The sequence below is a fragment of the Odocoileus virginianus genome, chromosome 17 (assembly GCF_023699985.2).
Source record: "Odocoileus virginianus isolate 20LAN1187 ecotype Illinois chromosome 17, Ovbor_1.2, whole genome shotgun sequence".
Taxonomy (NCBI): domain Eukaryota; kingdom Metazoa; phylum Chordata; class Mammalia; order Artiodactyla; family Cervidae; genus Odocoileus; species Odocoileus virginianus.
In genome coordinates, this window is record NC_069690.1 from 47,072,651 (window position 1) to 47,100,061 (window position 27,411).

General features: G+C 59.5%; 3 protein-coding genes and 1 long non-coding RNA gene across 14 annotated transcripts; 2 read left to right on the top strand and 2 right to left on the bottom strand.

Moving 5' to 3' along the window:
* Positions 1 to 236: 236 nt before the first annotated feature.
* On the top strand, positions 237 to 10,477 carry GCGR (glucagon receptor). 7 transcript variants are annotated; one of them, XM_020906348.2, is made up of 14 exons: positions 237 to 307; positions 6,174 to 6,362; positions 6,468 to 6,570; positions 7,318 to 7,425; positions 7,508 to 7,629; positions 7,727 to 7,833; positions 7,919 to 8,075; positions 8,163 to 8,322; positions 8,407 to 8,467; positions 8,773 to 8,842; positions 9,165 to 9,253; positions 9,391 to 9,529; positions 9,607 to 9,648; positions 9,970 to 10,477. In XM_020906348.2, exons 2-14 carry the CDS (start codon positions 6,303 to 6,305, stop codon positions 10,189 to 10,191), a joined length of 1,440 nt encoding a protein of 479 aa, XP_020762007.1. In that variant the 5' UTR covers positions 237 to 307; positions 6,174 to 6,302; the 3' UTR covers positions 10,192 to 10,477. The 7 variants fall into 7 exon arrangements, with proteins under 7 accessions (XP_020762007.1, XP_020761989.1, XP_020761997.1 ...); XM_020906330.2 differs by lacking the exon at positions 237 to 307 and adding an exon at positions 1,334 to 1,441; XM_020906338.2 differs by lacking the exon at positions 237 to 307 and adding an exon at positions 1,993 to 2,082.
* A 5,283-nt stretch (positions 10,478 to 15,760) lies between these two features.
* Positions 15,761 to 23,750, bottom strand: MCRIP1 (MAPK regulated corepressor interacting protein 1). 5 transcript variants are annotated; one of them, XM_070479725.1, is made up of 5 exons: positions 23,711 to 23,750; positions 17,785 to 17,892; positions 17,583 to 17,701; positions 16,862 to 16,963; positions 15,761 to 16,677 (listed from the first exon to the last, which is right to left on the bottom strand). In XM_070479725.1, the coding sequence occupies exons 2-5, from the start codon at positions 17,856 to 17,858 to the stop codon at positions 16,613 to 16,615; spliced, it is 360 nt and encodes a 119-aa protein (XP_070335826.1). In that variant the 5' UTR covers positions 17,859 to 17,892; positions 23,711 to 23,750; the 3' UTR covers positions 15,761 to 16,612. The 5 variants fall into 5 exon arrangements, with proteins under 5 accessions (XP_070335826.1, XP_070335827.1, XP_070335828.1 ...); XM_070479726.1 differs by having other exon boundaries at positions 16,862 to 17,003; XM_070479727.1 differs by having other exon boundaries at positions 17,785 to 17,840; positions 23,711 to 23,740.
* Positions 23,751 to 23,831: 81 nt separating this feature from the next.
* On the top strand, positions 23,832 to 24,645 carry LOC139039161 (uncharacterized). The gene is made up of 2 exons (XR_011492399.1): positions 23,832 to 23,915; positions 24,607 to 24,645. It is a non-coding gene; the product is annotated as an uncharacterized lncRNA (long non-coding RNA).
* PPP1R27 (protein phosphatase 1 regulatory subunit 27) lies at positions 24,134 to 25,445 on the bottom strand. The gene is made up of 3 exons (XM_020906593.2): positions 25,004 to 25,445; positions 24,774 to 24,924; positions 24,134 to 24,491 (listed from the first exon to the last, which is right to left on the bottom strand). The coding sequence occupies exons 1-3, from the start codon at positions 25,443 to 25,445 to the stop codon at positions 24,368 to 24,370; spliced, it is 717 nt and encodes a 238-aa protein (XP_020762252.1). The 3' UTR covers positions 24,134 to 24,367.
* Positions 25,446 to 27,411: the final 1,966 nt, after the last annotated feature.

Genomic DNA, 27,411 nt, shown 5'->3' on the forward strand with positions numbered 1-27,411 from the left:
AGGCAGGAGACCACCAAGGTCACAAGCAAGATTCCACCTACTCAGATCAGTGTGGTCTGTATGGGTGCCCCACTGCCAGAGAGGTGGGAGGAGAGCTGGAAGAGAGGCACCAGGGGAGGGGAGAAGAGCGTGGAGGATGGCGGTCTTTGGGGACCCATCTCAGAAAGCTCCCCTCCCCCAGCACCTGCACCCAGCACTCGCAGTCAGCCCTATACAAGCAGAGCTAGACTTTGCCTCTGACCTTTGCCTTCTGGCCACTGCCTGAACCAAAACAGGCTGCTCTGAGGGCAGGCTTCCAGGTGGGCTGGTAAGAATGGGGGTCTGGAGGGCACCCTCAGTAATACTCCCCCATCCTGAGCCTTCAGACAGTGGCAGGGCAGGTGTATAGAGGTCAGGTTACCAAGCACCGACTACCTGTGCGCATGTCACAGGGTGCTGGGACCAGCTGCAGCTCTGCTCTGGGGGCTGGAGGGTGGGGGAGCCATGGGTGGAGGAGAACCACGTGTGCCAAAGTCCTCCCGCCCCCGAACAGAAGTAGAATTTAGAGAAGGGCCCCAAAGATCTAAAAAAGAGCTGACCCAGTGGGTCAGGGAAGGCACCCAGGACAGTGGTTGACAGTGGATTCCAGGGAAACATGAGAGGGATAATTAGGATTTGGTGATGACTGGAAATCTCAGGATCCCTGCAGGGTGTCCAGCTGGTGGGTAGGCCGAGGAAGTGCATCCAGGAAATGGCAGCAGGCCAGTGGAGAGGGGTTCTGGTGTGGTCCTGGGCATACCCGGTGGTACATGGGAAACTGTCCAAGGGAAAGCGGAGGAGAGTGCAGAGAGGAGATGGGAATGCCAGCCTGGAAACCATAGCCATGGGAGAACGTTCCATAGGAGGGCATGACCATCAGGGTCCTCAGATCCTGAAATGCCAGGAAAGATGAGGCTCCAAAGTGTCCATGTGGTTTGGTGACCCTGAGGTCACTGGGGACTGACCACTGGGGTGTGTGTAGGGGTGCAGGTGAGAAAGTGAAAAGGGTCCTAAAGCAGCAGCTGAGATGCTGGCTGGCTTTAGACCCGAGGGCGGGGGGTGGGGGTGGGGTGGAGAGGACATAGTCAGGAGGGTGAATCTGGGATCTGGCATTAGGAAGGAGGAGACGTGGGAAGGAGGAGGTGTGGGAAGGAGCATAGCGTTCTCCTCTCGAAGCAGGAGAAGCAGTGGCCAGGCACTCCGGGCAGCCGGCTTGGTGTAGAGGGTGGGGTGGGGGGCTGTTGGATGAACGGCTCTGGGGGGGGCTTAAGGGAGAAGACTTGGGACACCCAGGCTTAAAGAGGCATCCCAGGGGCCACCCTTCCCTGCCTGGCGTGGGTTCGGCCCGTGGAGGGCCTTGGCCCCCACTCCAATCCAGCTTGCTTTGGGCGCTGGTAAGGCCACCTAGGAGCCACGCTGCAGGGTAAGTGGAGCGTCAGTCCTTCCCGCAATCAGCACCCGGGAAAAAGCGGCGAGGGCCCAGAACGCGGAGAAAGTGAGAGGAAAGGGCAGGGGGCCACAGCCCCCGTCTCTGGTCGCGCGCCTACCACGCATCCCACCTGTCCGTCCACCGCTCCTTTCCCGGCTGGGAGCTGCAATCGGTCGGCCGGGGTTCCCCGAGCGGGGGTCTGCCCAGTGAGCTCTGAGTGAGAAGGTCTGCGGGGCGGCGTCCTCGGGGAGAGTTCCGCAGGACAGGAGTCCGCGAGGCAGGTGCCAGCACCGGCGCGCAGGGAGGGGTCTGTCGGGCAGGAGCTCCGGGGCGGCGAGTCGCTCCCCGCGGCCGCGGCGGGAGGGCGGAGGCGCGGGCAGGGGCTCGGAGCGGCAGGCGGGGACCCTCGGCCGCCGCTCCACCTGCGGGCCGCTCCTGCCCCCGCCCCCTCCCTCCCCCTCCGCCGCCGCCCAGCGTCGCCGCCGCCGGAAAGTTCGCGTGTGGCTGGCGCGGGGCGCGGGCGCGGAGCCGGCGCCGACCCTGATCAGGCAGCGCTGCTGGGGCGAGCGGTGCGGGCCCCCGACGCGATCGCGCGGAGGACGGCGGAGAGCAGGGAGAGACCGGAGCGGCGCGCGGTGAGCACCTGGTACCGGCCCGAGGGCACGTTCCCGGCCAGCGGCCGAAGGCTGGAGCGCGGGACTGGCTGGCGCGCACCCCTCTCGTCGGTGGGCGGTCTCGGGCCCCGGGTATCGCCCTCCTCATCCGTCGGACACCCCCTTCCCAACCCCAGGATGCGCCTTTGCAGCTCGGAAGAGTCAACCTGGTTCCGAACTACCCGGAGGGCAGTTCGGCGGGTCTCGGCGCTTCCTCGCTTGCTCCGTCCTCTCCTCCTGGGGGAGCGCGTCCCAGGGGGAAAAAAGTGGGGTGTCTGTGGCCGCCGGGCGCTCTGTTCTGCTGCCCCCCTCCACTCCCGATTCCTCCCTCCAGCACCCCCTCTTCTCCCCTCCCCGCGCATACACAGAACCGCGGAGACACCCCCAGAAGCGTGGGGACCGGCGCTGGGCAGCCCTGCTCCAGCCGCGGCTGCTCCCCAAAGCTGCCCAGCAGTGTCTTGGTTACCCGGGTTTCCCCGGAGGGGCCGAGGGGCGATAGCACCCAGCCTGATAGGTTCATCTGGGGAGCCTACACTTGTCACTGATCCGCAGAGAGGGCAGGGCATTGTCCAGTCTGCTCTTTGCTCACCGGGCAGCCCCACTCATAGGTGAGGTCGCAGGGTTTCTGCCCCTTCCAGGAACCTACTGACTCCTGATGTCCGGGCACCTGCATTCTCCGAGGGCCCCTCGGGATGTTGTCCACCCTTCTGTGCTGGGGGATGAGGTTTGGTGGGGCAATAGCAAGCACCCTGGCCCTCTTCCAGGCCCGCCCTGCCCCCACCGAGTGGGAGAGGAGGCAGGAATCAGGCTTTGTCAACAACCTGTGGCCTGGTGATCTGATCTCGCCCTGGGGCCATGACCTTCTGTCACTTGCTCTGGTTTCACAAACACCCACCAAGCCCATTCTCATCAGAAGCTGGCAGGCCCCATTCCGAAGCTGGGGTGACCAGCACCCACCTCGTGAAGATCCAACCATCCTGGGGGGGTCTTTTCCCCAGTTCCCAGTCTGGGAGTCTGGGACATCCCCAAGGGAAACTGGGGAAATGGCTGAGCTTTGAGCCCCTAGGAGTGGTGCGTTCTGCCAGGCAGGGGACAGAACACATGCCCCCAGGGCCCCGCCCGTGGAGTGGGGGAGGCTGGAAAACAGAGGAGGGGGTGAGCTGGGGCTGGGAGAAAGCTGGCCCTCCGTCCCACCCCATCAGTGTCTAATCCTGAGCTACCTGTGCTGGGCGGGTGCAGTCCAGGGCCAGAGAGGGAGACGAGCCTCCAGGTCGGTGAAGGGAGAAGGCTTGGTCCCTTGCTGTTAGTCCCCCATCCCCCACCGGCTCCCGGCCGTTCCAGGAGAGTAATAAGGTGGAAAACAGCAGCCCTGCCTGATGCCACAGCCAATGGGAGGCGTGGAGGGGCACCTCCGCATCCAGGTCTCAGTCCTCATTCATTCAACAAATATTTATCCCTGGGGCTGGCAGGCTGCTCTGGGGTTGCAGTGTCCCCCATGGTAGGGAGGGGGCCTGGACGTGGTACTCTGTTCTCTTTAAGTGGCAAAGCTCATTTACTCTTTGGTGATGAGGAGCCAAGGATTTTGCAAGTAGGAAACTGAGGCTCTGAGGAGTTAAATTATTAATATTTGTCCTTGGTCCCAGGACCAGAACTGGGCCCCGCAATGTCCCCCTCTCCTGTGGGGTCAGCCTCACACCTGAGTGCTCAGGGCAGGGACCGCAGGACCTCCGCCTTGCACACAGCTGAAAATCATCCCGTACTCAGCCCTCATGCAGAGAAGTGTCTAGAAATCTTGCCTGTACTCCCCTGAAAGGCATGGGGGGGCCTCATCCATTTCTGCCGCTTCTTGTGTTTCTATCAGAGTCTTAGTGAGAGCAGTCATCCTCGTCTTAAATTGGTGGCGGGGTGCTGATGCTCTGATCCCTAGGGCCCTGGGGCCCTGGGTGCCTTGAACCGGTTACCCAGCCTGGGATCTGTAGGTACTGAACTGTGTGGCGTGAATCTTCAAGGATTCCCAGCCCCATGTGCCAGACCAGAGTAAAGGGTATGGAGGATTGCCCCCTCCCCTGCCCTGGCTGGGGCCCGAGGGCAGCCCATCGTTCCTCCCCCTCTACCCTGAGGCTCTGCTCCTCTCTGCGGTTCCCAGACTGACTGACTCCTACCTGGAAGGCAGACTGGCCCAGCTGTTGCCCTGCCCCGCTTGAGTTCTCCTAACAGCCCTAGGAAGTTAGCAAGGTCAACTTGCACTTTTCAGGTGGGAAAGTCAAGGCACAGCTAGGCCACGCCCTCCCCCCCACCCCTAGCTGGGCTCTGAGGGGGCCGACATTTTGCTTTGGAGCTCCTCACTGGAGGAGCCCTGCCACTTCGCCCTCCCCTCACCACTGGCTGCAGGGCCTCTGGGCAGGGACAGCTTATCCGGCAGTATCTTTTCTCCTCAGGTCCCCTGATTGCTGTGCACCTTCCGCTCCGCCCCAGCCATCCTTTGTCACTCTGCCTCCCCCATCCCTCCAGCCTCTAGTTATCCAGGCTGCCTCTGCCTCCCTGAGCCGGCCCACCGGTCTCCCTTTCTCCAGCTGCAGGGCACGGTGCTCCTCATACAGCAGGCTCTGTGGCCTGGGTGGGCAAGGGCAGGGCAGCAGGCTGTTTGATAAGAATCAGGAGATAAGGCCCCTTGGGCTAGAAACACCTGAACTGCCCCTCGTCCTCCACCCGCCTGGGGGGCTACTCCCTCCGAGAGCTCTCCGGTCCAGCTCCTCCAGAGCAGCCCTAAACCTTGGCCCCTCACCTAGACCAGGGCCCGCAGACCAGTGACTCCAGGGCCCTGCCTCACCAGGCCTGACCCACACCCTGGCCCAAGGGCAAGGGTGAGGAGCCCCACGGCAGGCCGGCAGGCCCTGTGGACTCATCCCATGGCGTCCCATGAAGGGTGAGGAGTGAATCACAGGAAAGTCCTCGTGAGCTGGCCCCCTGAGGGCCCATCTGGACTCCGATGGGAGGAGACTGAGATCCAGGGTTGTCTGGGAACCCTCCACCTTCAGTGGTAGGTTGCGCCCCTCCTCCCCACCTCCTCCCTGGCTTCTCCCAGGCTCTGCCTTCCAGCCAACCAGTTTTGTCCATCTGTCCATCCATCAGTCCACCACGTGCTCACTCTATGGCAGGGTACCTGGTGGGAGTGGCCCGTCCACAGCCCTAGAGGTGCTCGTGTGAGGCAGCCCCTCCCTGTGCCCTCGTGGAATTCAGTAGAGCAGAAGACGGACTCTGGAAGCAGCGACACGATGCCTGATGGGGCTGCTGATGCCTCAAGCACGGCTCTGGCCAGGACCAGGCAACTCGGGCCCCGCCACTGCAGGAACCACGAAGGCAGCGGTCCTGTGTCTGAGCCCCCGGCAGCCCAGCAGTGCTCGTCTCAAAGGAACACACTGCAGCTGCCTGCATGCTGTGGCCCAGGGAACCCAGGAAGCCCAGCTTGAGTCTTAGGCGGGGCCCAAGGAAGACCCTAGACACCCCAGTCCTGGGCATGGGAGCATGCCTGTGCCAGGGACCACCTTAAGTATATGCCTGGCACTCCTGGCTCCTGGCAAGGCTGGAAGCTGGCCCAGGGCCACCTCAATAACTGCATCCCTGGGGACTAAGTGATGATGGATGGTCCCAGCATCCTACCCCGGCCTGCCAAGCTGACTTTCCCAGGGGCTAAGAATAGTGGGAAGGATAGTGAGGGCCGAAGGAGGAGGTGGGCAGTTAGGGAGGCTGCTTCCCCCCCTGACATCTTTGGTACCAGGCAGGACAGCGATCACTTAGCTATCATGGAGGGGAGGGGCTCTGGGGCCGGCCCAGGCTCCAGACAGACAGCCACAGGCCGTGAGAAAGCAGCTCCCCTTGGGTGATGGCGCCAAACCCCCAGGCACGGGGCCAGACCCCAACCCCCAAGTGGCAGAGTGACCATTTCTTGCATCACTTCCCTCCCAGCTCCCACTCCATCAGTAGGATTCAGAGACTCCGAGGGAGGGGTGGTTTTAGGGGAGCAGGACACCCTGCTGATCATGAAAGAAACCAGCTGCGCCTCTTCACACCAGAGCCTGCCCCCCACTGCACAGACCCTGCTGCTCTGATACTCGCAACCCCAGAGGAGCGTGCACCCACGAGGACCTCTTTGCCCCAGCTGTGCAACCCCAGCCAGATGTGGGGGGCAGCTTCCCAGAGGCATGCCCCCCATCCAGCCACGCTACCCCCACCTCTTCCTGCTGCTGCTGCTGGCCTGCCAGGTGAGTGCTGCCAGCCCCCCACCCAGCCCCTGACTCCCACCAGGCTGCCTGCTCCTCGTGCTGATGCCTCTGTCCCCTCTGTCTATCCGTCTGTTCCCTCGCCAGCCACAGACACCCTCTGCTCAGGTGATGGATTTCCTATTTGAGAAGTGGAAGCTCTATGGTGACCAGTGTCTCCACAACCTGAGCCTGCTGCCCCCGCCGACTGGTGAGCCCCGCCTTCGGCCCGAGTCCAGTGCTCCCATCATGGGAAAGCCCTGTGCCCCCAACCCCCACCCACCCATTTACAAGTGAGGAAACTGAGCCACAGAGGAGCTAGTGACTAGCCCAGGGCTGCAGATCAGGGTGTCTAAGAAATGGTAGAACTGCCCCAGAACTGGGGTGCTTTACCACCTTCCTCTGCTGCCAGGCACCAGGCCTCCACACCTGAGGCCTGGACACAGTCTTCGCTCCCATGAAGCTCAAGGCAATGTGTGGGGGGGTAGTGAACCGGGAGGGGCAAGCAGAGGGCATCAGGCCTGGTGACGGACGGGCCATTATTTGGAGTGCTCAGGCAGACTGGGCCCCAGTGTTCTGGACAAGTTCTGAAGATCACTCAGGTGCAGAGAGAGAGAAAGAGACTAGGGCAGGAGGAGCTGCCTGGGAAGCCAAGCCATTGTCTGGGCAAGGAACGGGGCTGGTGTTGGGACCAGAAGGATGGCAACAGAATTGGAGTTCAGCCTCCAGGGACAGAAGTGCTGCCAGAGGGGCACTAGGAAGAGGGGAGACCCCCGGAGTGAGAGCTGGGGTATCTGAGGGGAGGTGGCCAGGCAGAGCTGGAGCTCAGAACTGGGCTGGACAGAGGCGTCCGGAGCAGGCAGGATGGTCAGCATGCACTGCAGGGAGCAGAGAGCATGCAGCAGGGGTCATGGGGGCCGGGCCCTGCTGAGGAGCAACCCTGGCCCCGCCTCTGCAGAGCTGGTCTGTAACAGAACCTTTGACAAATATTCCTGCTGGCCGGACACCCCTCCCAACACCACGGCCAACATCTCCTGCCCCTGGTACCTGCCCTGGTACCACAAAGGTAACCTCAGGAGGGATGTGGGGGGTTGGCCGAGGGGGTCGAGCGTGGGGGTGGGGCGCTGACCAGAGCCTGCCCCTCCCAGTGCAGCACCGCCTCGTCTTCAAGAGGTGTGGGCCCGATGGGCAGTGGGTGCGTGGGCCTCGGGGGCAGCCGTGGCGAAATGCCTCCCAGTGCCAGATGGACGATGAGGAGCTTGAAGTCCAGGTCAGCCCGCGGTGGGTGCTACAGGGTGGGGTTGGGGCTAGGGTGGGGTCGGGCGAGGCGGCCCCCTCCAGCCCCGACTGGCCACTGCCGTTTGCAGAAGGAGGTGGCCAAGATGTACAGCAGCTTCCAGGTGATGTACACGGTGGGCTACTCCCTGTCCCTGGGGGCCCTGTTCCTGGCCCTCGCCACCCTGTTGGGCCTCAGGTACACCCACTGACCTGCACACGGGGGTGGGGGTGGTGGGGCCACGGTGGGCAGGGGGGCAGGGACTAACTCGCCATGCCCACAGTAAGCTGCACTGCACCCGCAACTACATCCACATGAACCTGTTCGTGTCCTTCATGCTCAAGGCCAGCTCCGTGCTGGTCATCGACACGCTGCTTAAGACGCGCTACAGCCAGAGGATCGGGGACGACATCAGCGTGAGCGTCTGGCTGAGTGATGAGGTGAGTGCCTGACCCGGTTTCTTGGCCTCCGGGCCCCGGGGTGGCAGGCAGCTGGGAGACCTGTGCTCACACTGCCCCCGTGGCCAGGCAGTGGCTGGCTGCCGGGTGGCCGCGGTGTTCATGCAGTACGGTATCGTGGCCAACTACTGCTGGCTGTTGGTGGAGGGCGTGTACCTGCACAGCCTGCTGAGCCTCGCCGCCGTCCCTGAGAGGAGCTGCTTCCCCCTCTACCTGGGCATCGGCTGGGGTGAGTGGACTGGTGTGCGGAGGTCAGGGGTGAGGGCAGGCAGTCCAGGGCCCCGGGACCAGAACTGTTCTCTCCCCTCCACAGGTGCCCCCATGCTGTTCGTCATCCCCTGGGCCGTGGTCAAATGTCTGTTTGAGAACATCCAGTAAGTACTGGCTGACTGGAGGGCGGGCTGGAGAGGGGCTCACCTCTCCTGGCTGGGAGGTGAGCCCAGCCCCGTGCGGAATGGCCATGTGGCTTCAGAATGTGAAAGCGGCTCGGGGTCTCTAGCCAGCATCAGTGGGGGGTGGTAAGCAAACCTGGTGCCCCAGGGTGGAGGTCATTGGTAATTATCTCCCTTCTTTTCCTGAGGCACTAATTAGATCCCATAGAATCTGTGGGGTGCGGGTGGTGGTGCGGGGCGGGGCATGCTGGGAGGCTGCCAGGACACAAGCAGTCCCTGCCCTGTAGGTGCTGGACTAGCAATGACAACATGGCCTTCTGGTGGATTCTGCGCTTCCCTGTCTTCCTGGCCATCCTGGTGAGGAAACAGGGCACCTTCTGGCACCATAGGGAGGGCTGAGAGGCTGCTGGGGTTGCCCCCCACCCCTCCCTTCCTTCATCGGCCTGCAGCAGCCCAAGGAGACAGACGGCATCCTGCCTGGGTGGACAGGGAGGGAGGCCTGGCACTCTGCCAGGACACTGGCCAGTGCCCTGTGCCTCGGGCCAGGCTTCTCATCCTTAAGTGGGTGCCCACAGCCCTAGGGCCCCGGAAGCCAGGGCCTGGCTGGCTGCCCGGCCCACCTCCAGGAGGGATGGGGGCGGCCAGGGGCTGCCCTGAGCTGTGTTCCCCACATACACAGATCAACTTCTTCATCTTCATCCGTATCCTTCACCTCCTGGTGGCCAAGCTGCGAGCCCACCAGATGCGTTATACTGACTACAAATTCCGGTGGGTGTGGGGTTGTGGGGGGGTAGAAGGCTTACAGACCCGGACACCCCCGGGGGCCAGAGGGGGTATAGGTGGGTGTGGGGCACCAGAGCCCTGGTGAGGGCCTGGGCCAGGTGGCTCAGGCTCTGCCCCCGCAGGCTGGCCAAGTCCACACTGACCCTCATCCCCCTGCTGGGAGTCCACGAGGTGGTATTCGCCTTTGTGACCGATGAGCACGCCCAGGGCACCCTGCGCTCCGCCAAGCTCTTCTTCGACCTCTTCCTCAGCTCCTTCCAGGTGCCTTCCCACCCCATAACAGCCCAAAACCCAGGCCCTGAGCAGCCCTGACCACCCACCCCCCCTACTCTCTCCAGGGTCTGCTGGTGGCTGTTCTCTACTGTTTCCTCAACAAGGAGGTAGGTGAGGGGGTGTGTGTCAGGGGGAGTGTAGACACCCTCACCCTACCCCTCAGGGGTGCAAGCCCCTTGTGTCCACCTGCACTTACTGGGCTCAGTTGCCGGGATGCTGGGTGTCAGGCCTGCCAAGTTGGGTCATCCTCAACCCTGCACCTAGAGAATGAGGGCTTCCCAGATGTCCCCAGTTTTCTGTGGTGACAGAGCCTGCCTGGCTCCATACCCAGGGAACCACACTGCCCTTCAAAGCTGGCAGCTTGGGGATTCTGGGAGGGTGGCAGGGGCTAGGCCCTGGGTATGGCCTGACCCACCTGCCCACCCCAGGTGCAGTCAGAGCTGCTGCGGCGCTGGCATCGCTGGCGTGAGGGTAAAGCACTGCAGGAGGAGCGCCACGCCGGCAGCCACACGACCAGGCCCCTCAGGGGCCCCCTCAGTGAGAAGCTGCTGCATTCAAGGGGCAGTGGCAGCAATGGGGCCAGCCAGGACCCCTCTGCTGAGACCCGCTTGGCTGGTGGCCTTCCTGGATTGGCCGAAAACCCCCAGTGAAGCCCCCAGAACTCCAGCTCGGGCTGGACTCAGAGGCCCAGAGAGGCCATCACCAGAAATCTGGAACTGATGTCCAACAAAGGCTAGAGTGTGGAAGCAAGACAGCACCCCACTGTCCACACATTCCCCAGTGTGGTGGTCTGAGGGCACCTGCTCTGTGCCCATGGGTGGGGGATGGAGTGTGGTGGGAAAGCTGTTCTGTGAACGTGTGCCCCTTTGTCATCCTGGGTCAGCGTGTCCACTTTCAAGGAAACGTGTCCTCCAACAATAAAGAGCTCTGTGTACACCCTGGGTGGAGAGCTGGGCTGGAGGAGAAGGGCCGGCTGAGCCCAGGGCTTCCCCATGAGAAGGGAGTGGCCATGGACAGCCCGTGTGGGCTCACACTCTCCAGATTTCTCCTTGCTACCCTGTCATACCGGTAAATTGGAGCTGGAACCCTTGAGGATGAGTAAGTGGTGGCTGGCAGTGCCCCACCAGCATGTGCTGCCCCCAGCCCAGTTTAGGTGGGCTTACCCCCACCCCCAGCCAGAGTGGACAGTGCCCATTCGGTCTTGGCCCCCCACCCTTGGAGGGTCACCATTCACCTGCAGAGGGAAATGAATGGCATTGATGGCCTAGGGGGGAGCCACTGACATCATAGTCCTACCAACCCCACATGAATCCATCCGGTTCCCTGCTGGAGCCATAGCCAGGGCTGGACTCAGGCCCAGTGAGGGCATCACTGGACAGGCCAGAACCGGATGTCCTCTACTGGTCTCTGCCTCCACCCAAGCATCACAGTCCACCTTGCCAACTGAAGTGGGGGGAGATGAATGCCCCAAATTGAGACCATCCAACTGCAGGCACAGCAGAGTTTTCCTAAGACCATGGCACAACCCAGCAGAGTCAGTTCACAGTAAGTCCCTGAAGTCCTTGCTACTCCAGCACGACAGCTGTGCACGAGGGTGTTGTCTGTTGTGTGGTGGGTGGGCACCCTGCTTGGTAGTCAGTGAGGGCTGATGTTCATGCAGAGCCAAGTGGGCACGCCGAGTCCAAGCTGTGGACTCCTGGGGCACAGCACATCTGATGGAGAGGGTAGAGGCAAGTGTAGGAGCATCAGGACTATGGTCATGCCTCACGAGCAGCCCCTGTGGCTGGTGCCATGATGCCTGGTGCAGGGAGGTGTGGAGAAGGGAGGAGCAGGGGTGCTGTCAAAACAGGAAGAGGCAGTGGGAGCCAAGAGCAGAAGCCAAATGGGCCAGTCAGGTGGCCCTGCTTCTAGGAGCTGGTGGGAAGTGACTGCTGGAACCTGGGGGAGGGGGTGTTCACAGTCCCCGCCCAGCCACGTGGGCTGGAGCTGCTCAGGAAAAGCTGGGTTAATTGGGGCAAATGAAAGGACAGGAGGCCTCTCAGGAAAGGTAAATAGAATTACTCACCTCCCAGGCACTGGGGCCCTCCTGAGGGGGACCCTGACCTCGTGCCACCAGATATTGCAGGGAGGGAAGGGCAGAAAGTGAGCTGCAGTAGACTGGGCTCTCCTGTGGCCCAGGTGGGATGAGATGTTACTGTGATTGGTGGGGGCTGCACCTCTGAGGACCTGAGACCTCTGACCTTGAGGCTTCAACCACTTCTTGTCCCAGGCTCCCCAGGCCCGAGCACGCCTCTGAGCCCCTGTCCACAGGGGCACCCCTTCCCGTCCTCCATGCTCAGAAGCCTTGTGGGCACAAGCTAGCAAAGGGAGGGCACAAGTTCTCCTTCACGCCAGCTGAGCTCAGGGTTGGTGACTGCCCTGGGGGTGTGCCACTCACCCAGGGGCCTCCTGACAGCCCTCCCCATCCTGACTCCCTCTGCCCTTGTCCTCCTCCACCTTGTCCCTGTCCCCAAGGGAACTGGAACAGGCTGGTGAAGTCAAGGGTGGAGGTGGAGGCCGGGCAGGGGCTGGACTCATCCAGCCAATAAACATAGACTGACCAGGCTGTCCTGCAGGTGGGGTGGAGGGGCTACAGGTGGGGGAACCCACGTTCCAAAGCAGGGCCCAGCACCCACACAGCATCACCCTGCATTCAGGAAGATGAACGTTCCAGGCTCTCTGCCCCTTCGCCATCTCTGCTTCCCTTCCCACCTCCACCCCAGCCCTTCATCTCATGCCCTTCCCCCCAAAGCATGGAAACTACCCAGAGTGTGTGTCTGTTTATGTGTGTTTGTGTGTGTGGAGCACTCAGAGGGACTATAATAAACAAGGATCACACCTAGGAGAGTGACGGGCATCCCCAGGATGGCACTAGTGTGCCAGGCAGAGTGGGTCACTGGGGGAGGCAGCCTTAAGCAGGGCAAGTTTACAGGAGAGACACCCTCAGGGGGATCAAAGTGACTGAACACACTGAGAAAAGATTTAGATAACCTGGTGGAGAGTTCAGGTCTTTAGTGTTAGAACATAGAAAACTAAGAAAATGAAAAAAGGAGGCAATAATAACTTAAAGAACAGAAAGTTGAGCAGAAAAGAAAAAAAATCACAATTTACCACATGGCTCAGCTCTGAACATACAGACATCATAATTTAAATACTCAACACTGATGTAACCAAAGTTATGAGAGAAAAAAAAACTAGGGAGGACAGTAGATGGTAAAAACACGTGTGTGTAGTGCCAGTGGTAAACAATCCTCCTGCTAATGCAAGAAAAGTAAGAGAAGTGGGCTTGATCCCTGGAGTTGGGAAGATCCCTGGGTGGGAAGATCCCCTGGAGAAGGAAATGGCAACCCACTCCAGTATTCCTGCCTGGAGGATGCCATGGACAGAGGACGGGGCTACAGTCCATGGGTTGCAGAGTAGGACATGACTAAAGTACACATGCAAATAAATTGGGCTGGGGGTAAGAAGGAAAGGGTAAGAAGTAACCATTCATGTATGCTATTTAAAAATAGAAACACAAAAGAATCAGCAGGAAAGTTGAAAGTGGTTGCCTCTAAGTGAGAGAGAAGTCTGAGGGCTGCACCTGGCCAAACTGGCAGTCTGGGCCTCCTCCTGGACACCGTGGCAGCCTTCAGTCCCGGGTCCTCCCCTGCCTTCTCTTCCTCTTACCTTGCTCTCCACTACTTGCAGGCCCGTCCTGCTTCCTCCTCCTTCCCCTGAACACAGGGACCGTGTATCAGGTCCCACCCTCCTCCCTTCCTCATCAACATTAAAATTACTCCCAACCTTTATCTCCTACCCCAGTGACCCCTCCAGATCCACACTAGACTCACCTTCCCACTTGGCACCTCTACTTAAGACATCCAATGGCATCTCGAATTCCACTGCCCACGTTAAGCATGGGCATGTTACCCCCTCACCCAGCTTCTTCCTTCCACGATTCACCAGAGGTAGCCCTTCTAACATCTCCCCACTTCTACCCTGAGTCTTATGGCCTGTTTTCAACACAGCAGCCAGAGTGATCCGTCTACACCCAAAGTCTGCTCCAATGAATTCCATCACGCATCATATCTCATCTCAGTTTACAAAAATGCAGGGAACAGAGGCGCCTGTTAACACTACAATGATGCCACCAGCCAAAACCAGAATTTGGGAAACTCCAACATCAGGTATCCAGGGAGTCTTCAATCATAAATGGAGGGAAAATGTAGGAGGCAGTACTAGGGACACATCAAGCTGATGCAGCTGATGCACTTGGCCTTTCTGAGTGTATAACCCGTGAGGAATACATTATTGTTGACAGTCGGGGACTATGGACTGGGTATTATGTGACACTGGGGAATTGTTGTTTATGCTCAATACACATGAACATGCTCAGAGTACATACTCAGCAAGTACGTGCTAAATGCAGATTTTTATAAACAAGCTTAAAAATCAGATATGGCCAGTCTCCTACAGCAGGTCACCATTCCCTCATATGGAAGATGTGGGCAATAAAATCGCCCCCTCCTTGAGGTGTCATGGTAATAACCCCGTCCCCCACCAAGTCGCCAGCACAGAATAAAAGCAAACAGAAACGTGTATGGCACCGCCAAGGGTAGAATGTGATGGAGGTGTGGGTACCCCGTCCACCAGGACACTCCCTCATCTCCTCTGCCCTCACTGTCTGAGGCTAGGGAAGGTGTCTCCAGCCACTCAGGGTCGACCAGACAGCCCACCATGCTGGTAAGGATTCTATCACCACTACCCCCAAGTTCCTCAACACCACTCCCCTGCAACCCCAGCACAGTCTGTTAACCACATTCCCACCTCTGAAGACTCCAGGCCTAGGGCCTCTACCTCAGAAAATCTTAAGTTGGCGGGGACAGCAAGAATGAAAAGGCCTTGAGGGTTGTCCCATGGGCCCACCCACACAGGGGCAAGTATCAGTGCTAGCAGGTGAGGCCAGGGAGGGTGGTCGTAGACAGAGGCAACCCAGATGCTGGGGGCCCAGTGTGCCACCATTCCCACTTTCCAACCGCACAGGAGGGAGGAATGACCCAGAGAGGGCTGGGAGCAAAGTCAAGTCGATTTTTAACCAACGCAACATATTAGGTTTTTCCAGTGTGCTGCCAGGGGGCCTGAACACCCCTTCAGGGGGAGGCCTTCCAGGCACCACAGCCCAAACCCTCACTTTAAATGGGAAACTGAGACAGAAGAGCAGTGTTACATGCCCCAGAGTTCACAGCAAGGCCAGGACCGTGGCTGCGAGAAGGCAGACATCCAGGCTCCAGAAGTCTTACGGGTCGAGTGCCCTGTCGAGCATCCATGAGGTGACTATAGCGGCAGCAGGCCCTAATACTTGGCAACCACCCAGAGGAAGGTGCTAACCTCCCCTTCAGGAAACTGAGGCTTCAAGACTCAGCAGCTTGCTCAATGCCACACGTGCAGCAGCGGCTTAGCTGGGTTCAGGCCCACCCCTCCCCTTCCCCAACGGGGGATCTCTGCTGGCCGACCGTCACCCCATCCTCAGTGGTCTCTGACATGTTGGGGGGAGGGTACGCGTGCCCACTGAGCCTCTGACCACAGGGCCTGGAACGCCAGCCAGGCCACGCCCACCTCCTTCCAGCCACAGACAGGGGGGCTGTGTGGGTGACCCAGCCCAGCAGGCAGTCAAACCCTTGGCAGGATGCCCCATAGGTCCCTGGGGAGCAAACAGGCCTGTGTGGTTACAGGAACTGGGCTCAGGGCCTGGCACCAGCCAACGCCCACTGACTGCTGCTTACTGCGTGAACCATCCTTCCTGTACCCTCATCCCTGGGGAACCCCCTCCAGGAGAAGACGTCTCCCAGAGCCACCTGTGGGGCCGCTGGAGCCCCAGAATACTCTAACAGGAAAGGCTGCTCCCGAAATAAATTCTGCTTTGGCTTGTCCGCCAGGGCTACGTCCAGGTCTGAAGGTCAAGTGCACTGGGGCTATCCAAGTTCAGCAGCCACCCTCCCTGGACAGTAGACAGGCCACCCCCTAAGGGCCCAGTGCTGCCAAGGGATGTCTTACCTCCAGGGCCCCCACCTCCACCTCCCACTGCCCTCCTGAAGCCCAAGCCCCCTGGTGGAGCCCAGGGATCAGACGGAACTTCTGAATCTTAGACTCCCAGCCCCGTGTGGGTAGCTGAGAAAAACAGGGGGCTCACAGACCAAGTTGCCAAGCCAATGTCACCCCACCTTTATTTACTGGTCCTCAGGTTTCCAGTCAGACACTTGGATCTGGAGGGCACAGAAAGAAAAAATGGCCCTGAAGACCCTCCCAACTCACCACACAGAGCAGGACCCACTGGGTAGCCTTGCCAGCTCAGGTCAGCCCCACGCCCCTTCCCAAAGGCGGGCAAGACCTGGCTGCCTAGAACCCGTGGAGGGGGCACCCAGCAGTGTGCCAGGCCCGGAGAGCTGGTGTCATCCTGAAGCTGACAGGGAAGGAAGGGGCCAGGCTGGACAATGAGGTGGGGGGCGGGGGGGGGGGGTCAGACGCTCCTGGTGCCCAGGCCACAGATGCAACATGGGTCGGTGAGGGACCCAAGCTGGGTGTGGGTGGGACCACCCTGTCCTGGCTCCTGGCCACTTCAGGACAAAACCAGCCCAGTTCTACAGCACAGGAGACAACAAAGGGCTCCTCATCTCCCTCCTGATCCTGGAAGTGGCCAGGGGTTGGGAGGTGGGGGCAGGAGAAGGTGGTAAGAATCAGGGTCAGGGCCCTGGGGGGCAGGCAGGACCAGCAGCTCCAAAGGTCCAGCCAGGCCTCGGGGGCACGGGCTGGCAGGGCCGAGGCCCTCCTAGGGACGGGGGTAACCTGAGATCCCCCGAGAGGAAAGGAGAGGCTCGGGGAGGAGGGGCAGGCCTTGGCCATCAATCATGCCTGTCCTGGTCCTGGGATTTTCGGCCCACTGAGAGCAAGGCCCCCTCCCCCTCCCAGGAGCTGAACCCACAGGAGAGGAGGCGGCCAGTGGCAGGCTGCACCCAGATCTCCCGGAGGCCAGGGGAGGGGCACTGGTGCGCCTTAGGACTTCTTGGCGTCCTGCGTGTTCCGGCGCTTCAGGTCACTCAGGTCGATGGGCTTGAAGGCTGCCAAGGGACAGAATGGTCAGTGGTGGGTGCGTGTGGAGAGGCAGGGTCTGTCCCTTGTCCTGCCCTTGCCTCTGAAAGCCCTGGGATCGAGGCCACCCAACCAGGCTGTCTTGGAAGCAGCAGGCGGGTGGGCCTTCCTGCCTCCTAGCCGGCCCCTCACGCCCAGGGCAGCCCCACTTACTCTTCAGGCTGGGGTTAGGGACCTTCTCCACGTACTCCTCCACCAGGCCCCGCTCGCTGCCCGACATCTGGCTGCGCAGGTCCCGCTCCACACCCTGCCAGGCTGCAGGAAGCAGGGGTGATCAGGGCCCCGACCCCCGGGCCTGCAATCCGGCCCCATCAGTGTCCAAGCAGATGGTACCGGCTCCTGCCGTCCCTCCCCTCCGAGTGGCCCCGCAGGCCCCACGTGCCCAAACTCCCACTTCAACAGTTTCTGGCCCCTGAGTCCAGCCTGCTCTTAACCTGAACTTGTCCTCAACACACCCTGCTCCCTCGAGGAGCCCTGCCCAAGCCATGCCCCTTTCGGCCTCATGGTACCATGACCAGAGCTGCAGTCACAGAGGCATATGAGACCCACTAGAGTACAGCACTTCCTCCAGGTGGGCGCCCCATCTTTCCCACGTCCTGGCCCCCACCTCCCAGCACAAATGCTGTGCACACGTGCTCACACCTCCACACCACTCCCAAGACACCCCAGGTTCCCCAGGGTGCACCATCTTCCATGGCACCCCTCTTCCCAAGCAAACACCACTGACTCCAAACATTGCCTCTTCTGGGGTGCTGCCTGTCAGGAACACCACAGTGCCGACCAGGCACACCCGGGACCAGAACAGGTCTCCACGCCCCAAAGGAGTGCAGGGGAAAAGGGGCTCAGGGTGCCTGACTGGGGACACCCCATGTACCTTCGTAAATGAAGCGCACATTCTCCTCGTGGGCCGGCGTGAAGATCTCACTGCTGTTGGGGGGAGAGCGGGGGCTACTGTTCCTCTTGCCGTTGTAGACGACTCTGGAGACGGGGGAACTGGGGGGAGCCCGGCCCATGAGGAGGGGCTACAGGGCAGGGCCCCCCCACACCTGGAGGTCATTCCACTACCTAAGACCCACCTGGTCATCGCTGGGGTGTCTGGTCCTCGCACTCCACTGCCGGATCCCCTCGGCCTCTGGAAGGGAAGGCCCATGACAAAGGGGTGGGATGGAGGCCACCCTGCCACCCTGTCCAGAAGGGGTCCAGGGGTGGGAAAGGCGTGGGGTCATTTACCTCTTCCCTTTAGCTGTGATCTCCCTGTCTTCCAGGAGACAGGGTCGAGCCACAATCCAGCTGGCTAAGGGTACAGTACCGTTAGCCAAATGCAGCCAGGGGGTCACCAACAGGCATGAGTTGGAGCAGCTTGAGCTCCAAGTGGACCCCACACTTGGACCACCGTGGCCCAGGGAGCATCTACCCCAGGGTCAGGAAGGCCTGTTGAAATTCCCAGTTCAAGTCTCAGAACACCACTCCTGACAGCGCGCAGAGCCGCAGGAAAGGCCTGCAGTCGTCCAGTGCCCTCATGGCCTACAGGGCCTAGTATCTTGTTTCCACTGAGCCTCAGTTTCCTATCTGTAAAATGGGGATATGCTTCCCAATGGGAAAAGTGCCTGCCTGGCTTCCTGGTCCCCAGGGTGTGACAGGAGGGCTGGGGGAGGGCTGTGAGCCTGGAGGAAGCCATCAGGTCAGTCCTGGTGACCGAGACTCTGGGGTGTGTCCTGTTTACAGGCTCTCTCAGACCAGGAACCAGACAGCCCTGGATGGGGGTCTATTTTTAGACTCACTCTCAAACTGCCCAATTGGACAAAGTCCCCTCTCTGGCTGAGGACACACATCGCAGGGTGAGGAAGCTAGTTGCACAGGGCTAGTCCCAGGCCTGGCCTTGCCCCAGAGTAGGCCAACCCCAGGTGCTGGGGAAAGGGGGACGCCTGGGAACGGCCTGTGAGCACAAGAGCCTCCCCTCCCCAGCCCCTGGAGCCTGGGGGCCCCAGAATGCTCAGAGCATGTAGCCACAGACCCTCCTGAAGAGTCTGGAAGATGAGACCCAGTGGATACTTCCTCTCTGGCTCCTTTGGCATTTAAACACCTGCACAGGGGGACTTCCCTAGTGGTCCAGGGGTTAAGACACTGTGCTCCCACTGCAGAGGCCGTGCGTTTGATCCCTGGTAGGGAACTGAGATCACACATGCTGCACAGCACAGCTGGGGGAAAAATCTGCACAGGTAAAACAGCCTACAAGCTGAGGTAGTGACAACAAAGCATAAAGCCAGCTTCTGGAGGGCACATGGAAGCCTATGCCCTCCCAGGAGAGGGGCCCTGTTCCTCACAAAGTGACTTCTCCTTTCTCTGGACTCAAGGGATCTCACTGCCTATGATTCTCCCGTCCAGGTGCCAGTCCCACAGACACCAGAGCAAAGAGGGAAAGCCCTCTCTGGCCTGAGGGTGCCCTGGGGACACTGAAGAGGCTCAAGAACACTCACGTCTCAAGGGGCTGTTGGCAGCACAATGAGGTAGGAGGCTTCAATTAAGCAACAGAAGGGAGGCGCCTGGAGATCAGCCATCCCCCGCCCAGTCCAGGCTGGCCCCTCACGCCCAGGCCCCTTCAGCCCTCCTGCAGTCTGTCCTCTCAGACTTCGGGGGCCACTTCTTCAGGGTACCTGCCTTCCCAGCTTTGTCCATCTCCAGGGCCTCTTCTTTCTAGGGCAGCCTGGGTTTGGCCTCCTCCGGTCACAGCCTGAGAGCTGCCTGGCCTTTGCAGGTGCCTGACTTTGGTCCAGGGCCCCGTTCAGTCTCAGGCCTAACTCAGAGGCCAGCCCCTTCCAGCTCCCATTGCCCCGACTGCACACACACACATGCAATGGCTCTGGGGTTCTCTGAGCAGCTCACCTGCTCCCCTTGGTCTCTGCATTCCCAAGGCCTGGGCCCCAGGCCCCTGGAGCATTTGGTCTCCACAGTGGGAACCCATCCCTTGCTGCCCCCACCAGCCGCACTTCCTGACCACAGGCTAGAATCCCCCACGAGCCATGGAGCTGTGTACCTGTCACTGGGCACTTGTCCACACGGATATGTTACTTGAGTTAACAAGGTTTCTGGTGCCCTGGACAGAGAGGCCAGGAAGTACCCTGGCCAGGGGCAAGACACCCACAGGCTCTCATGTCCTCGGGACTTGAAGAATGAGTAAAAGGACTTTTTATAAAGGAGTCATTGTCTGCCTCCTCTCGATGGGGGAGGTCACACCCAACCAGGTCTGTCTTTAATGGCCTGTGTCCTACCAGCTGGTTCCTACTCATGAGGAACCCCCAAGTCCTCCATTTTCTCCCAAAAGCTTGGCCTCCCTCCAGGGGCCTTTCTCCTTAGGACCTCGGGCTGGCCCTGCCCCGTCCCCGTGGATACCCTGCCTCCTGTGGGATGCAAGGACACCAAGGCTTCACCTGAGTGTACCAGCAGCTTCCTGCGGGGCCAGGACCTGCTGCTCCCCTGAAGACAGAGGGACAGTGAGCTGCACTCGCTCACCTTCATCACCTCCTGAAGCTCCTCCAAGAAGGTAGGCCCCCCATGCTGACCCCAAAGGAAATTTCCGGGAAAAATCTAACAAATACGCATCCCCCATGACGCCATTCCAGTTCCAGGATGTACCCAAAGGAAAGGGCCTGGTGGCTACCGAGAGGTGCACAGGAGCAACCAGAGAAACAGCACTTGCCGAGGGAGAGCCACTGAAAGCGGCCCATGTACACTGGGCCTGTTTCCGCCTTGGAAGGTGACAGCTACAAGAATGAGCCATGGCAACGGCGGGCGAATCATACCACTGATGCTAAAAACAGAAGCCTGGGACACACGGCTGTCCAGTGGAGAGGACCGAGCTGCAAGGCGTGGACAAGGGAGACAAAACAAGGTCAGGGAGGAGGTATCTAAAAGGGCAGCTGGACTCAAGGAAGGCCAGGGCAGAGAGGTGACCACTGAGCCACCATGACAAAATCTCGAACGACCTAGCATGAAAATCCCCTCAGTGGAGTGAGGGGAGGAAGTGGGACCATCGGCTAAGACTGCCTGTCCCTGACAATTGGTTGTGAAGAGAGGCACGAGGCCTGGGCTGACAGTGGTGTGTGTGGTGAAGCAAAGGGAAACATTTACTGTCTGGGGAAAGTGCTGAGCAGGACCTCTACAGAGGTGACTGCAGAGAAGCCAGGCGACCAACAGGCTGGGGAGAATGGCACGCCTGGAAAAGCGCCAGGGACACCTAAAAAGGCCCAGTAGGCCACGAGAGTCCCCTGAGGTTGGAGTTTCCAGTCCATCTGGCCAGTGGGGAGGGAGTATCCACTTCTGCAAACATCTCCCTCCTCTTGTTTGCTTTCCGACTTTCGTTTACCATGATTATCAAGGACAATTATTTCCTGAAGACTGGAGCTCAAAACCTCACTACATATACTACATCCCATCAACTCTGAGAAACTTTTTTACCCTTTTAATAGCTTTGAAATCAGGTTGTATCTGGCAATCGCCAGCACAAAGGTTAGCACCATTTTTTCATGCTCGGTGGAGCTTGTGAGGCCCAGCTCACACTACTGAGGTCTCAGATCTGATGATGCTGAGCTTCCCCTCGGCCCACAGATCCCAAGCCTCCCCCTACATGTACGTACTCTCCAGTTACTTCTTCCCATTCCCACCCACCCCTGGTCCGACACCCACTGCTCACTCTCCAATCCATGACGGGACAGCACCCTGCACTACCCTCCTCCATCCCTGGTTCACATGATGCCAGCATGATCTTCCCAAAACCTCTCCCCACCCAAGTCACTCCCCACCCAGACACTACCAGGGCCTTCTACTGCCATCACGCCCTCAGTCTGGCCGCAATCTAATTCACCAGGTGTGGGTGTCACCAGCTACTGGGCCCCCAGCCCATCCCAAACAGAGTCTGAGCCACAGAGCCACCTCTGCTGGTGCCAGAGTCACAGAGACCCACAGAAAGTCCCCCGGTGTGCTCCACAGGCCTTGACTGTTGTCCACAACAGCCCAGCCCATAGCAGCCAGTGGGCTGCATGCTCAGCACCCAGCAGGGTCTAGAACCACTCTGTGACTGGGGGTCATCCATTGCTGCTCTGTCACCCCCGGGCAGGTCTCTTCCCTCTATGGGCCGTGGAGTCTCCATCTGAGCTAAAACAACCCCCAAGAATGTTCACCAGGCCTTCCTGCTCAAAGGGCCCAAGTACAGCCACATGAAGCCACAACCTCAAACAAGATCTCTGTGGCTGCTTATCCAACAAGACAGTGGACAGGGCAATCATAGAAGGAATGCATCATCCAACTGGGCATTTTTGAGAGTAAAAGGGCTGCTCTTGATTACTAAGTGTGAGCCAGGACAGCCTTGGGCAAACTGAATGCAGAGAGTTTCCTCAGGCATGGTGGAGACCCACAAACATATGACACTGTGGAGGGGCAGCAGCCAAGGGCCAACTGTGCAGGAGCCATTGCACTGAGCCAGGGAGAACACCGATAAACCCCGTTTTGGAGGTTTAGCGGATGAAGCAACCTGCCATTCAGCAGAGTGGGGTGTGGGCCCCAAGAGACTCCCAACCTCTCGGCCTCCCAGGCCACAGAAATCAGGGCTAGGCTAGGATGATTGAGCTGCCCTGAGCACCCCAGAGACTGCCTCTACCTTCACTTGTGCCCCTGGCAGGTTCCAGACCCCTGGCACCAATGTGGTTATGCTTAGAGACAGGGAGGGACTCTTCCTGGATGGATCTATGTAGTGCCTTGCTCTTTCATGGGGGAAAAAAGGGCTTCAGAGACCTCCAGGGAGGAGGAATGCTGGGAAGGGAGCCCAAAGCCCAGTCTCCAGACTGCAAGTCTCGAACTCTTTCCCCACACACAGCCATATGTCTAAAGACAGGGGGTGAGCTGATATTCTGTTGTCTGGAAGTGACAATAGATATTCCGGAGTTAAGAATCAATGATGCAACTGCAGCCACTCTGTGTTCCTTTAAAATTTTTGGTAGGTACTCAAATTTTCTCAAGACTCCATTTCGCCTTCATATTCTGTCTCTGGGGCTCTCAACAGCCCAGTTTCTACCAATGAGACTTTTAGAAGGCAATCTACCACTCAAGCAAGTACCAGCAGGACACTGCTGTTTTAGATGCCAAATGGGCCTGGCAACCCTTGAAGACCCCCAGGCGAAGACTCTAAGCACTGCACCACCCCTCTCCCTCTTTTCTTGGTGACAGCAGCAGCTTCTCTCCCAAGCAATAAACCCCAATGTATGCATTCCCCTCCTTCCTCACTTGGAAATCTCGCCAGCCCTTCCACTCACCCCAAATCAAGCCTCCTCCTTCAAGACTTGGCGCCTGTCCCTTCCCTCCCACCACGGCTTTCTAAAAGCTCTGGACACTCCCCCTGACACCTCAAAGGCTTTTGCTCAAAATGTCCCATCCGCCCAAAATCATCGCCCTGGCCCTGGGGGCCTGGCTCATGACCATCTTCTCTGGGAAGTCTTCCTAGGAGGCAGGTGGGGGACACGACTTGTGCGCCTCCGCGTTACCCGAAGTTTCTCACAAACCTGGGTCGCTCCGTTCGCGGCCTCCCCATGGCGGTCCCCGCCCACCCCGGCATCCCCCGGGGTTCCGGTGAGCTCCCCGAGGACTGGCAGCCTCTTACCCCCTTCCCTCCCCTGACACTGCCTCGCCCAGCTCGGAGACCAGGAGCGTGGGACACGCGGGACGGCGACGGAGGGCGAAGCACGGGAGCCCGGCCGGCCGCGCTTCGTGGTCAGGAAGCATCGTCAGGGCTGCTCCCCGGACGACGAGGAGGCGGCAGCTTCAGCGACGGAGAACGGCGGCCCGCTACTCCCTCTGAGCCCCTTGCCCCGCCCCGCCTCGCTGCGCCCTTCCCTAGCCTCCGCCACGGCGGGCCGGGAACCCCGCAACCCAGCCCGGGGCCCTCCCCTCGCGGCCGCCGCGCCAGGGCGGGTCCGGGCCGCGCCCGCCCCGCCCCCGCCGCTGCCGCCTCACCTCGCCCTCTCGGCCGCCGCCGCCGCTGCCAGGGGCCCGGCCGGAAGTGACGCGTCGCCGCCGCGCACGCGCACTGGCGCAGGTCACGTGACCGCCGGCGCGGGGAGGGGCGGAGACTGAGGGCTGGGGCCGAGAGGCTGGGGTCTGAGGGGTTCTTGGAGTTCGTGCCAGCCGGGGACGAGGGATGTCGAGGACAGTCTCCTGGGTCAGTGGGGTCGGGGTTCTGGGACAGACAGGGCCTGGGAGTAGCGGGATCGATGGGCGGCATGGACCGGCGGTCGGGAGCCACGAGACTCTAGCTCCTTGCTCCGACACTGCCGGATCCCCAGACCAGAGCAGACGGCGGTTGTCCGCTGACCACCGGAGCAGCCGGAGCCGAAAGACTGGGACAGGACGGTCCCCAGTAATCAGGCCATCACCACGGGCTTGGGAATCACGTTTATTGAAAAAGTAAAAAGTATAGCAATAAAAAAAAAAATTCACCCGAAGTAAAAGCCAGGCCGCGGTTGGGAGAGGGGAGGGGTTTTACCCAGGTGTGGGATCCTGGCCAGTCTGGCCGGCCCATAGCCCCGCTGGTGGGGCACTCCTGGCATCCGGGGGAGATGGGCACCTGACTTCTCCAGGCAGGGCTAGCGCCCTGGGAGGGCAGGGCTGGGCTCAGTCCATCTTAGTCCCTTTGAATAGCTCCACCAAGTCTTTGAATTCCGGGTCAATGAGGTCTGAAGGCAGATCTCCATCGTCATTCGCCGCTTCTCTGTCTGCCCCCAGGGAAATGAGGTACCTGAGGTGCAAAGGGCAGCCCTGGTTGAGGAGGGAATGTGGCCTGGAGAATGCTCACCCCCGCCTGAGGGTAGCAGCCTGTAGTTCTGAGATCTACCTGTTTTTTCTCTTTCCAGGTGAGGTGAGGAGAAAGAAACCGACCCTTTGGAAGCTTCGCTAACTTTTGCAGTTTGCTCTTGGGAGGCAACAGGGCAGAAAGGAGATTCCCGAAGCCCTTAGGGGTTTTAGCTATACTAGCAGGGCCACCTTTTGGGGGACTACATCCTGGAGGCCACCCTCTCACCTGGCTATATCAGGGTATCCGTCGCTGCAGGCGATGTGCAGGGGTGTCCAGCCTGTCTCGTCTCGCTGATGAATGTCTGCCCCATATTTGACTAGCAGCTTCACACACTCAAGGTTTCCAGAAAGCACTGCTTCATGAAGGGCCGCCAGGCCTGGATAGGACAGGAGGGTTCAAGGCTCAGGCCTTCCCCTGCCACCCCACAGAGCCTCACCGGCCCCGCAGGCACTCACCTGAGGGGTAGATGGTGTCCAGGGAGACTTTCCGAGTCCGGATGAAGCGCCCCACCTGCTCCAGGTCGCCCTGGCGGATGTGGTCCAAGAACAGGACGTCATTAGGGAAGCGCACGCTGCGATCAGCCAGGAGCCTCCGGCGCCGTTGCCTTGGGCTGTAGCGGGCATAGCGGGCTGTTCTGCTGGGCATCCTGGCAGCTATGGTTTGGGCCACCCCTGTGGGGACCCTCCTGCTCGAGGAAGGAAGGTGCACGGACCTGAACCGTGTGCAGGCTCTTCTGACTGACGGTGACCTCCAGCACCGCCGCCACAGTGCTCTCCCTGCTCCCGTTGGCCAGGGCACCTTCTTATATAGGGCCGGCAGAGCTATATAAAGCTGCGCAGTCATGCTCGCACCCGAGGGGCTGAAACTGAGCCGCTCCAGCCCTGCCCTCAGGATCATGTTTAGTGGTTCATCTTTCAGCCCACCTGTCGCTGTGCCTGGCCAAAGGGGTCAGATCCTTCCTGGCCACTGCTCCCTGCCCCACAACTGGACCTCGAAGGTGCTTGACAGAGGGCAGGAGAGGCACTAGAAGGGCAAGGCCCATAAGCAAGGCGGACAGATAATCAAGGTCATGAGGACCAGGGTCTCCCTCCGTCCCGAGAACTTGGGGAGAAGGGCATGATACATGATAAGCACAGCTACCTCTGCCCGCTGGGAAGGCGAGGGGATGGCCCACACCTGAGGAAGCACAGGAGAGGCTGTACAGAAGAAGGCCCAGCCCAACCCATCTCCCTGTCATTTGTCACTTTCTATCATGGCTTGTATCACTCTCAGGGCAGTTTTCCTAAAACGTGGGCTTCAGTGGCACTGCCCTTCTGCTTGGAAACTTCCGAGATTAGAGTCAAAATGCACAACTTCCCCGGTGGTCCCGTGGCTAAGACTCCCCTCTTCCAATGCAGGTGGCTGGGTTCATCCCTGGTCAGGGAACTAGATCCCACATGCCGCGAGGAAAGATCCTTCATGCTGCAAGGAAATAGAAGATATCATGTGCCACAACGAAGACCCGGTGCAGCCAAATATTATTTTTTAAAAAGTTTCCCTGTATTATTGTTTTATTTATGTATTTATTTGTGGCTTCACTGGTTCTCTGTTGCTGCTCGCTGGCTTTCTCTAGTTGCGGTGAGGGATGACTACTGTTCATTGTGGTGTACAGGCTTCTCATTGCAGAGGCTTCTCGTTGCAGAGCATGGGCTCTAGAGCTCATAGGCTCGGTAGTTGTGGCTCACAGGGCTTATTTTCCCCTCTGTGTATGAACTCTTCCCAGAGCAGGGGTTGAACCTGTGTCTCCTGTATTGGGAGGCAGCTTCTTAACCACTGGACCACCAGGGAAGTCTAAATTTCTCCTTTTAATAAGGACACCAGCCTACTGGTGTCCAGGAAGTAGGGCCCACGCTACTCCAGTTTGACCTCATCTTAACCAGTTACATCTGCAGCGAGTCCATTTCCAAATAAGGTCACATGCTGGAGTACTGGGAGTTAACACTTCAGCATATAAATATTGAGGGGCGCAGTTTGGCCCCTAATGCTGGCAAGATCCTCCAGGCAGTCACTAAAGACCTGGATGCTGGAGATGGGCCAGCAGTCTCGTGGGGGGCAGGAACTTGGTTACGAGAAGTCCTTGCACCACCATGTTGATCTCGTTCCAACAAAATCAACAAATTCATCAACACTCCAGGTGCAAAGACCTGGGCCAAATGCTGCAGAAAACTGCACTGCCCTGATGGGGTTTCTTTTCCTGCCTCTGTGCCGCTGACGTTCCCTGGGAAACTCCACCCGGCCCACGCCCTGCGGGGCCCCAAGGGAGGGGTGGTTCCCAGGGCTCCTGCATTTCGGGCTCAGAGTGTAGTGCTGGGCAATCCCAGCTCTTGATCACTTGTGTCATGAGCGGGTACAATTTCTATCAGCATGTTTACATGAAGCCCAGAGTACCATGCTGTACACAGAGAACTTTCCTTTGATGTGAAGATTGCCTTTTCTGCTGTTGTGGAAAGTTCTGTCTGCCTGCCGTGCTCAGAGGATCAAATGAAAGAACTCTGGGTGGAGAAACTGCCACCAAAAGCCTGGCCAGATAGGGCAAACCATCAGGGTGGGCCTACTAGTGACCCCAAGAAGGACCCTCCCACTCCATCCTGCTAGAGGCAAGCTGAGAAAGCTCAGGATCTGGGCTCTGGGGTTTCTGTTTGAATATTTGGATCAGAGAAGGGACAGATGCCTGAAAGGTATTCTGGTGACAACTTGGGAAACACGTCCTCAAAGCCATGGACACAGCCTGTAGCAACTTTTGGCAGAAGTCAGCCGTGAGCAGTCTAACCTGCTATTCGCACAGCCACACCAGCACCAAACCTGTATTTACACAGCTTTGTCC